Source organism: Myotis daubentonii, chromosome 13 (genome assembly GCF_963259705.1).
Source record: "Myotis daubentonii chromosome 13, mMyoDau2.1, whole genome shotgun sequence".
Lineage (NCBI taxonomy): Eukaryota > Metazoa > Chordata > Mammalia > Chiroptera > Vespertilionidae > Myotis > Myotis daubentonii.
Genome location: NC_081852.1, coordinates 40,212,411 through 40,224,164, shown reverse-complemented (window position 1 = coordinate 40,224,164; position 11,754 = coordinate 40,212,411). Strand labels below are relative to the sequence as shown.

Sequence of the window (11,754 nt, the reverse complement as noted above, 5' to 3'; positions counted from 1 at the left end):
TGGCCAGCTGGGGAGGGACTGTGGGAGGGCTCCAGTCCTGATCAGCCGGACCCCAGCAGCAAGCTAACCTACTGGTTAGAGCGTCTGTCCCCTGGTGGTCAATGCATATCATAGCAACTGGTTAACTGTATGCCCCCTGGTGGTCAGTGCACATCATAGCGAGTGGTTGAGCGGTCTTAGCATATCATTAGCATATTACACTTTGATTGGTTGAACAGATGACCAGACAACCGGACACTTAGCATATTAGGCTTTTATTATATAGGATATAACATTTTGTTTATCCATTCATCACTTGATGGAGATTCCATTTAATTCTAGATGTATATTCTTTCATTTATTCTTCCCAATACTCCTGGAAGATAGGTGTGAGTGTCTTCATTTCACAGATGAGTAAAAAGCCTTAGAAAGGTTAACTACCCTGCCCTCTCATGTAAATAATGGCACTGAGATTGAACCCAAGTCTGCCTAAGTCTAAAGGCACTGAGATTGAACCCAGGTCTGCCCTCTATGTTTAATCACCATCTGTTATTTGGCAAACATTGTGAATGGAGGGATGTGTAGGTCATGCCAAAATCCAAGGACTCATGGAAATCATTGATGTTCCCACGTTTCAAGGAATTTAGCTATTAATTTTAAAATGTTATAGTTGTGTGACATAGCAGAAGGAACTTGAGATTTGGGATTCAATCTTGAATTTGAATCTCACATAACTAGCTTTGTGATTTTGGACAGATTAACTTCTCTGAGCCTGTTTCTTTACCTATAAAAAGGCAGATAAGTCTGACCTTACAGGGTTGTTATGAGGGTTAAATAACCTGATGGATAATAGGTAATAAGAATATGGTTGTTATTATTATTATTATTATTATTATTATTATTGTTTGCAGTAGTACCAAAGCAAGTAAAATATACCCCCGACATACACACATACCTTTTCCCCTGAGGGAAAATGTAATCTGAAGAAGTTGGTTTGGGATACATGGTAGTGGGAAATCCAAGCAGATGTCTCCAATAGTAAGCAGGCAGAGATAACAGGCCAGAGCTCAGGTGATAGGTCAGGGCTAGAGATATAGATTTGGGGGTTATCAGCATGGTGGTGAGGGTTGAAGCTGTGACAACTATTCAGGTAGAACTAGAGAGAAAATAAAGAATGAGTCCAGTGTCTGAGCCTTGGGATGTCCACAGTTAAAGCCTGGAGAAGAAATAAGAACCAGTAAAGGATGTAGAATTAAGTATTTGGTGGGGTTGTGGTTATGCCAGAATAGCATTTTATTTTGAAAGCCAAAGGGGAAAATATATTTAAGAAAGAGATAAGAGGCAGGGGAGAAAGTTGAGAAGGTTATGTTGTAGAAAGGTTTGCAATAATGAGAACTGAGAATAGGTCATTACATTTGGCAGTCAAGAAGTCAAGGGTGGCCGAAACCGGTTTGGCTCAGTGGATAGAGCATCGGCCTGCGGACTGAAAGGTCCCAGGTTCGATTCCGGTCAGGGGCATGTACCTGGGTTGCGGGCATATCCCCAATAGGAGATGTGCAGGAGGCGGCTGATCGATGTTTCTCTCTCATCGATGTTTCTAACTCTCTATCTCTCCCCCTTCCTCTCTGTAAAAAATCAATAAAATATATTAAAAAAAAAAAAAAAGAAGTCAAGGGTGATCCTAAATGCTGGCCATCTAGCCTTACATGCATGCATTCATCCATGCACCCATTCATTCGTTCTCTTGTTCATTTAACATTCATTGAACACCTATAGTGCATCAGTACTGTGCTATGGCAGAGCAACACATGGGAAAAACACAATTCCTTGCCACACTGAGGATGACATGTTACAGAAGGAAAGTTCAATGTTGTTTTTCTTAAAGGTCTCACACATTTATTACTGAACCAACCTACTACTGCAGACAGAAAATCAACAGAGCAAAAGCATGAGTCCAATAATTTCCCAATTAAAATGCCCAACTGTCCAGACAGTAGTGATCTTTTCAATCATTTAAAGATGCAGGCAACCTGGATACCGCATAAATATGTGAGCCATCCCTCATGTGTGATTCCTCATAGACCCAGTTTGGTTCGTCTCCAATGTCTCCCCTTCGAGCTGTACCTGATTTCATTACCAGTTTTCATCTGAAAACACTGGGGAATGAGCCTATTCTGCTTTTGTTTCTTGGCCAGGAACCTCTTGATTCTGAAAGTCTTGTGGGAAGACATGGTGAAGGAGAATCAAACGCATGCACCTCGATGGCAGAGAAAGAGAGAGAAGGAATGAAAGCTCAGTGTTTTAAGACCCATACTTTTGTCTATGAGCTGGGCCCAGGAGGAGAAACTGATGCTTCATGGGACAATTGTTATGGAAAGACAGAAAATTAGCAAGTCAGGAGGAAACTGAAGGGATTGTCAAAGGCAAGCCTGAATGAGAGAGGGCCTTTTTAATTTTAAAGGGGGTATTAAAAAGGGGAAATAGAAGGCAGAAGCCTTTGGGTTAACAAATTTGACACAAATATCATCTGGACACTTCTCACTGGTTTACAATGGAGATGTTGCTACACTGAGTCTATCAATTTTTGAAGCGTGGGATGAATTTTTTAAAGTTGACAGCACTTTTCATATTGATAATTTCTCTCCAAGGATCTGAATTTTTCCCCCTCCCAGAACTTTGAGTAAAATGGATCCTTCAAGAAAATGCACCATATTCATCCTTTAGCTCCAGTTCCTTTTACCCACTAAAGAAACTACAGACTCCTCCCCTTCTCTCAGCCTTCAAACTCTAATCAACATACCCCTAGTCAGAGAAGCACATTAGGTAATAGATGCCAGGATACCTTGGCATCACACGTGTGGCCATACTTCCACATTAAAGCAAACAGATAAAGAGCAGTGAATACAAATCAATTCAGATATTTAGATAGAAAACAAAACATAGGCAAAAGTAATAAAACCAGAAATCTAAAAATCAAAAGAAGAAAATTATGACATATTGACAAAGGGAAAAACAAGTTAACACTGAAAAAGTTAAACAAAAAAAATTTAAGACTGAACTTTGAAAAAAACTTAAAACTTAAGTAAACTTAACATAAATAAACTTGAAAAATGAAACAAATTAAAACCACAAGAATCAAGAAGAATAGTGACTAGCTAAATTAATAATAAAACTTTTAAAAGGAGTAGGTTTTAAAAATCTAATCACAAGATTAAAGGTTATAGCCCTAGCCAGTTTTGCTCAGTAGATAGAGCCTCAGCCTGTGGACTGAAGGGTCCCAGGTCAAGGGCAAATGCTTGGTTTGCAGGCTCGATCCCCAGTGGGGGCATGCAGGAGGCAGCCAATCAATGATTCTCTCTCATCTTTGATGCTTCTATCTCTCCCTCTCTCTTCCTCTCTGCAATCAATAAAAATATATTTGAGGCCAGACTTCAACCAAAACAACATATCTTAACAGATTCAATGTAGAAATAGAAAAGAGAATTCATCTGTCCTTAACTAAAGCTAGATATTAACGAGGTTGGAAAAAATATAAAATAATACCACTCTTCTCACAAAAGTATTTGTTGTTTTGGAAAATATAATTATTTTTCATGAGATATGTATGTTAGCATGTAATGCTTTTATTATTGTTATTTTAAATTACATTGATAAATATTTAAAATTTTTAAACAAAAAAATCAGAATCCAAGTCTTCCAACACCCCCCTCCACCACCACCACCACCTCCACCCCCCCCCCACACACACACACACTCCTGCCACCACTACCACCAGCACAAAGGTTTCTGGCTCAGTAGGAATGAGGTTGGGCCTAGGAGTGCTCATTCATGGTAATTCCCTCAAGGTGATTCGGTGCAAGTGGTCCTCCCATACTTTGGATGGCATCTCTTTGTAAGTCCTTCCCATCCCTAACTGGACATAGGAAAGAAGGGAAGAGAAGTACATTATTATAGGGTCAATGGAGAGAATTCCAAATGGTATTTTGGTTCCTCTGGATACATTTCAGGACCAGTCATGTAACCTCACCAAAGACAAGTTTTTTGAGTTAATGCCTCAAAGTGTCATGGCTTCCTCACCTGTCCTTAAACCTGCCTTTCTGGCCAGCGCATTTAGCTGTTTGAACTCAAGTTTCCTTTGGTAAAGCTTTTCCCCATTATAGTCATTTCTCAAAGGATTTATAACCTTCCAAATAAAGGTCCCTGAAACAGGCCTGGAAGGATGATCGCTACCATGGGTTCATTAAGAGCACTTCAGGTACATTAATGTCCTTCGCCCCTGGATTTATTGCAACATGCTCAGGCCTCCTTTTAGAAAGCGTACTCTTAGTTCCATTTATCCAGCAGGCTTTTCCAGAAAGAGATTAGAAGTAAATGATTTGAGATAGAATCAAAGAATTCCATCTTTTTAATTAGTGTGTTAAACACAGGAACACCTAATACAAATATTTGACTATGTGGTCGAGCGTTGGCTCTGAGGTCAACGGGGGAAATTTATAGGAAACTCTAAAGGCCCTCACAATAATTGTCTTGGGTTATGGCTTCTCGAATTGCTCTTCATTGCCAATAGCAATGCATTTGGACCTAAATAAAATTTGCTGAATTAGGGCACTGTCCTTGTTAAAATGTTTAATCTTCACTTTAAATGAGTTGTGGTCATTCAGGCCTTTTTGTTTCATGGAAGAGGGGGTACCTTTTGCACAAGGTAAGCTCTTTTTACACAACCTCACTAATATAAAATCTTTTTTGGGTCCATGCCAGGCCTATCTGGTCAACATGGGGGAGGGGAGGAAGCAGAAACCTATTGTAAACATATTTTAGGTTAGTATAATTCTACAATGTGTAATTCACTATTAAACATAGTATGTTAATGATTTTATTAAGAACTTCAGTGGGGAAGAAGTTACTTATCACGTACTTAAGCAGTATATGCTTGGCATGGAAATCTGTCTCACACATGAGACTTAATAGTTCATCACAGGATGCCTTTGCACCGTGGGCTCTTGGTGCCACTGCCCCAGAGGTGCCAGATTTGTTCCTTACCTGAAATGAGAGGCAGCGGTGCTGCGGAGAGAGAAGCAAAGGAACTTCCACAGCCAGGACATGGGGACCAAAAGGAAGCGGGACGGAAACCTAGGGACGGTGTGGAGTGGAAGAGTGTATGGTCCATTTCGAACACCTTTACAAGGACTTTTATCTCCCTACTATCTTTAAATACTGTGTTGGGTAGAACCTTGAGATGGCTCCCTTATAACACACTCCTCCCAGGCCACCCCAAAGATTACTGCCCCACTGACAGTATCAGAAGACCTTATTTCATCTTTGCAACTCCAGGACCTAAACCAGTGCTTTGTACTTGGTAGATAGTCACTAAATGTTTGTTGAATGAATGGATGGATAAAGAGATAGAAAAATCATCAGTTTAACACATCTTTTAAAGTATGGGTCTCCTTAGGAAGGTTAGAGGACTCTTGGTAATTGTCATAATTGTGTATGAATTAAATACTAAATTAATTAATATAATCCCTCGGGAGGATTACAGTGATGAAGAATGTTGGAACATGGGGCACTAGTGGGGAAGAGAGGAGAAGGCAGGCCTGGGTCAGGACATCGGAGAGCAGCCAGAAGCAATGTGAGGGCTGTGAGGACCTGGAGGACAGAGGCCAGGATGTGAAGAATCCCAGTGAATTTTCTAAACTGGAATCACACTGTCATTCTGGCTGGAGACTTTACCTATTCTGGGCTTTAATTCTTTTGTTTCTATTCATTCTCTATCCCAGTTCCAAAACCCTGAAAAATGGAGGTATCCTCTAGCAAAGAAACACTTGCACTAACTTATTTTGAACATCTGAGGGAAATGGTGTAACTTTAAGAGAGGGCTTGGGGAAGTCAAAGAGGCATTGTCAGTGGCCCTCAATCATACAGTTTGAATAATTTGTTTAATTTCTCAGTCTCTACAGACTTGCCGTCCTCCTCTCTGAAAATGATGGTATTTTCACCATCAAAGAGAGGCCACTATATCCATTGCTGTTCTAATAACAATAGTAAATTAGGAAGAGCCCATCCATTGATGAGGAAATGGTTAAATAAATTATAGACTCCTATGCAACAGTTTAAAAGAATGAGGTTGATAAACCTACCAACATGAAGAGTTCTCAAAGCCATTTTGCTAAATGAGAAAAGCAAATTGGGAAACAACGTATGTGCTATTTCACCAATTTTTTGAAAACAATCATGTCAATAAAATATTTCTGAATGTATGCATGTATGTAAACGCATACAAATCTACCTAGAAGCATGACACTGCTAACAGTAGCTGTTCCAGAGGGGGTTGAGGACCAGTCAGAGGCCATTGGATCAAACATGATTTTTGCTTTATATGTATCAGTGCTGGGGACTAAATAAATAAATAAGTTAATAAATTAACAAATAAATAATCAAATTATGGCCTTTCCTCTGGAAAAGCAAAAAAGGAGGTATTCACCATTCACCCATTCGCATCCTGAGGGGCCTCTCATACTTGTGGCCTCCTGGGTCATTTATCTCCAAAAGTTAGAACCAGTGTACTTAGCCTGATACGTGTACCAGTGCACTTCACATAGTCTGATATGTCTGTTGTCCAATGGGGTTGCTCCATGTGGCTACTGAACACTTGAAATGTGGCTAGTCCAAACTGAAATAGCCTGAATCTAACAGCAGAATTCAAAGACTTAATATAAAAAAAATTAAAATAGCTCATTAATAATGTTGTATATTGTTTACATGTTGAAATTATATATTAAATAAAATATATTATTTAAATTGTTCTTTTTGCTTTTAAAAATGTGACTACTAGAAGATTTTAAATCATATTATGTGTCTCACATTACATTTCTATTGGGCAGTGCTGATCTAGGTGACGAAAATTTTAAACATGCCAATTACCTGAATAACTCTACTTAATTTAAACAGTAAACACATTTTTTCTATATAAGGAAATTTGGATAATTGCTTGAACAACTTTGGATCCATTTGATTTATAGCAAAAAAATTATTCTGAGTAGATATCTCCAGGACTTCATACTGAGCTTCAGTTTCTCTAGCTGTAATATCACCCATCTTGTAGGATTATAGTGAGGATTAAAAGGGATCACCTATTATTATGTATATGTGGAATCTAATGAACAAAATAAATCCAGAGACATGGAAGCATGCAACAGACTGATGAATCTCAGAGGGAAGTTGTGGGGGGAGAGGGGGAGGGTGAGAAGAGATTAATCAAAGAACTTATATGCATAAATAACCCTTGGACACAGACAACTATGGTGAAGCCTGAGAGGTGGGGTTGGGGGGGTGGAAGGGGTGAATGGGGGGTGGGTAGGGAATATCTGTAATACTTTCAATAATAAAGATAATTTTTTAAAGGGGATGGATCGCCTATTTAATTAAGGTCCTTAGTCTGGAACTGTTTAAATGTGAAGTCATCTTTGGGCTGGAGGCCTAAACCAAGTTATCCTTTTACTCTTCCCAGCCATTCAATGACCCTAGTAAGTCCCAATAAATGTTAGTGCCTTCCTCCTCCTTCCTCAATTCAGTACTAAAAAGGCACTCATTCAACTATCGATTGCTCCACACGGATTTTTTTAAATGATTTTTTTCAAGTTAACTCCACTTAATATATTATCTATTTCAGTTTCTTTGTTTTCCTTCTGGATTTGTTCAGCCTTTTCATCATATTCTTTCCCAAAGCTCCTCATTCTCCAAGCAACTGCCCCCAGGTGCCCACCTCCTCCCCTTTGCCCTCCCATTGTGTTCCCTGCAAATACAGACTTCCTAGGGAACCATTTCATCTAGTTTTAGTGATTTGGACACAGCTGTTTAGTTGAATCAACCATTTCCTTATATGTTCTCATTTCACTTTCAAGTTTCATTTTCTTGGCTATTTGATTCTTGGAGTACAGATCACTTTTTCCAGAAAGTAGGTGAACATAATTTTAGCATATATCGTAGCATTGAAGCATTTCCCCCAGTCCTTTAAGCTCAACTACGTGTATGATAACATTAAAGTAGTTGAGATTAACTATACATTTAAGATCTGTTCAATTTCCTGCAGGCAAATAAGGCTTCAGTTTTTTTTTGTTTTGTTTTTAAGTAATTGAGCCAGGCATTTTTCTTTCTCTAAAGAAAACAAAAGTTTCACACTCGTCCTCAGTTGATAGTCCTAACAGTAGACCTTAATAGACAAGAAAAGAGTAACAATAAAGTGCTTCTTATAAGCCAAGCACTGTTCCATGCACTTGGCATTTAATGTTTTTCACAATGATTCCTCAGCCTGCTCAAGAGAAAACGGCTAGGTAAAAGTAACAGTTCATTAACTTGCCTTCTATTTGTTCTTTTTTTTTTTTCTTTTTTTTTTTTTTTTGTTCTTTTTCTGCTGTGTACCCAGGAAAACCTCTGGTCCCAGATTTCACAATCCCTGGTTTTGAATATTCACACCCAAAGTCACTAATCTTTCTTGTTAACACCTTGTAGTTTGGCCCTTGATTAATTCAATCAGTGATTAGCACTTTTACAATAAGTGTTAATCTCTCTTTTAAAATAGCTCACAGCTCAGCCTTTTATTGAGGTTTTCTGCCCCAATCACAAGTCTACAGGAGAGGATTTCCCTATTGTGAGCCATATCTACAAGGCATTTCCCATGCACGCCACCAGCCTGGGAAAGGCCTGCTTCAAAGTCCTGTTGTACAATTAAAGCGTGGAATTGCAACCTGCGGTTTGCACCCGCCACATGCTAGACTCTTAACTGTGTACACCTACCAATTCTGTTAAAAGCAGGAGCCAAATACTTCAAGAGCGAATAAACCTCCAGAGGGCACCCTCAGCAGTCGGGTCTGGGAGGAGAGAACTCCAGGCCTGACAGAGCCTTGCTAGGCACCACTTTCTGGTTCCCAGCAGCCCAGATGCTGAGTGCTCCATGTTTCTCTGGGGCCTCCTCGGAAGTAGCCTGAGCAGACTCAAGGGCCTCACCTGGCAGCTGTGAAGGCCTCCAGGTCCCCAAGAACAGTTTTCTCCCCGACACTAACACATCATTTGCGGGGATCCTTTCAATTTCACAAGCGAGAATGTTGGTTTTTATCTTAAAGGCATTGGCTCCCACTCTCAAAGTAGCAAGCTCTGAGAAGGCACCCCACATGAAGAAAGACAAACATAACAAGTTATCTTTATCTTTTCTTTTTTCATTTAAAAGAGAACAGCTTTGATCTTGGCTTCATGGTAGGTTGTCAGCTTTCGTAGGAGCCCTTTTAAACGTTTTGTAAAAAGGCAAACTTCTCCGTGCTCCCCACTACTTATAGACCCCTGCCTGGGGGTTAGGTTCTCTCAACATAAAAGAATGTTCTAAAAGATCATTCCAACTAATTTGAATATTTTCTTTTACCAGAAATGTCACAACCTTCCCTTTAGGATGCATCATTAGCCCATTCTTTCCATTCATTAACTCTTTGACATAAGTGTAGCAAATATCCTCGTTCTATTTTACAAAGTGGAGGCCCGTCCTAACTGGTTTGGCTCAGTGGATAGAGCGTCGGCCTGCGAACTGAAGGGTCCCGGGTTCGATTCCAGTCAAGGGCATGTACCTTGGTTGTGGGCACATCCCCAGTAGGGGGTGTGCAGGAGGCAGCTGATCAATGTTTCTCTCTCATTGACGTTCCTAACTTTCTATCCTTCTCCCTTCCTCTCTGTAAAAAATCAGTAAAATATATTGAAAAAATAAGAAAGAAAGAAAGAAAGAAAGAAAGAAAGAAAGAAAGAAAGAAAGAAAGAAAGAAAGAAAGAAAGAGGAGGCCCAAAGAGATCTGGTATCTGACTAAGTCACATAATCATGTTACTGAGTGGAGTTGAGATTTGAAGTCAGGTCCCCCCAATTTGCATGGCCCAGAGCATAAGCACCATGGGCTATTGGGCTCCTCCCAATCAGTGGGGTCAGAACGTGGTGTGAGCTAATTATTGGCAATGAAGCAAGGGCTAGAAAAAAATGATAAACATCACAGCTACACTGGGATAAAGTGACTATGTAGGCCAAGGGGCTGGGAGAGCCCTAAAGCCAGGCATCATGGTAGCAGCCAGTTATGCAAAGACCCATGGAACTGGGGTAGAGAGGGACATGAGAAGGCCAAAGGAGGAGTCAAGGGCAACAGCAGTGAGGGTGTGCTTTCATTACGCTTTACCCTCACACTCTCCTAGACCAGATGGGCCTGCATCAATGAATGGTTCTGGGAATTTTTTTTTTCTGCAAAGAAAACTTTATTTTATATATCACTAGCCATGTGTGTTTGTCATTAGTTATTACATAAATGCTCTCTGATGCCATTATCCAAATGGCATGATCATTTTATCTCCACAATTCACTCAGTATTTACAGAGTTCTCATGATCTACCAGTGAAGGTTTAATATTGACATGCAATCTAGCATCCATAATTCCTGATGTTCTGCAGATAGCAATGTGGAAGAGATGCATTTTTAATCACCTTTTCATTTGAGTTACCTTATGTAGAAAATAAATCAATAGATGCTCTAAGTCTCTAAAGGAGATTTTCCAACGCACTCATAGAAATGGTGAAACAGTGATATTGTCAGAAACAACTTCCATGTCCACATGCTCTTGTAGTTTTGTATCATTTTGTCTTTCAGCTGCTTTCTTTTGCATGCAAAAGGGGCCCAGATGAGGTAAATGTTTTGCTTGACTTCTTTGATGTCCTGAGCTTTCTGTAGTTCTTTGTTTTTCTTCAACCTGTTCATTACAAATTTAGCTTGATGTTTCTGTTTGATTCTTTGGCTCTCTTCATTGCATCAATCGTTTTATTCCACAGCTCTCGCTGGTCTTTGACAGGTTCATTTCTACATTTTTCAAATTCAAGTGACTTATCCACTGTAAGCTCTTTACCAGCTGCTTTATGGAATGCGTTAGTCCACCTGACCGTTGGGAAGATTGTGCTTCTTTTTAAAGTTTTTTTTTTTTTAAAGTATTTTTATTGATTTCAGAGAGGAAGGAAGAGGGAGAAATAGGAACATCAATGATGAGAGAGAATCATTGATCGGCTGCCTCTTGCACGCCCCCCACTGGGGATCGAGCCCACAAACCAGGCAAGTGCCCTTGACCAGAATGGAACCTGGGATTCTTCAGTCCGCAGGCCAACGCTCTATCCACCGAGCCAAACCGGCTAGTGTTTCTTTTTCAAGTTTTTAATGACACTTGGATTTACAGAACCTGAACACCTTGTAATCGTTGCAAATGAACATCATGCCGTGGCCAGGGTTTATCTGGTTCTTGGAATTTAAAGTACAATCTCTGGTCCAGCCAGTGTGGCTCAGTGGTTGAGTATCGACCTATGAACCAGAAGGTTGCTAGTTCTATTCTGTTCAGGGCACATGCCCGGGTTGTGGGCTTGATCCCCAATGGGTGTCGTGTAGGAGGCAACCAATCAATGTTTCTATCTCCCTCTCTTCCCCTTTCTCTAAAAATCAATAAGAACATATTTAAAGTAAGATCTCTGAGGGAGAAGGGGTATTAAAACACAGATTCCTTATTCCACCTATTCCTATGAATCAAAATCTGTGAAAGTGATAATAGGGAATGTGCATTTAAACAAGCTACCAAGGGATTCTGACCACACTTGGAGAGCAAGGGCCAGATTACAGGGGTAAATCTGCAGGTGTCTGTGGCTTCCTGCAGCAAAGACAATGTGGCTTGCTCTTGCATTGAATGTGAGCAGATGAGCATGAGAAAGCTTTTCCGTGAG

The 11,754-nt window shown here is 40.0% G+C and overlaps 1 protein-coding gene and 1 pseudogene across 1 annotated transcript; both read right to left on the bottom strand.

Annotated features, from left to right (window-relative positions):
• Nucleotides 1-2,054: 2,054 nt before the first annotated feature.
• On the bottom strand, nt 2,055-2,259 carry LOC132214545 (large ribosomal subunit protein eL39-like). The gene has a single exon (XM_059661915.1). The coding sequence runs from the start codon at nt 2,208-2,210 to the stop codon at nt 2,055-2,057; it is 156 nt and encodes a 51-aa protein (XP_059517898.1). The 5' UTR covers nt 2,211-2,259.
• Nucleotides 2,260-10,559: 8,300 nt separating this feature from the next.
• Nucleotides 10,560-11,754, bottom strand: part of LOC132214657 (probable ribosome biogenesis protein RLP24) — a 28,832-nt pseudogene continuing 27,637 nt past the window's right edge.

Coding starts and splice junctions, on each gene's coding strand:
- LOC132214545 (XM_059661915.1), bottom strand. CDS start 2,210: ATGTCTTCCCACAAGACTTTCAGAATCAAGAGGTTCCTGGCCAAGAAA.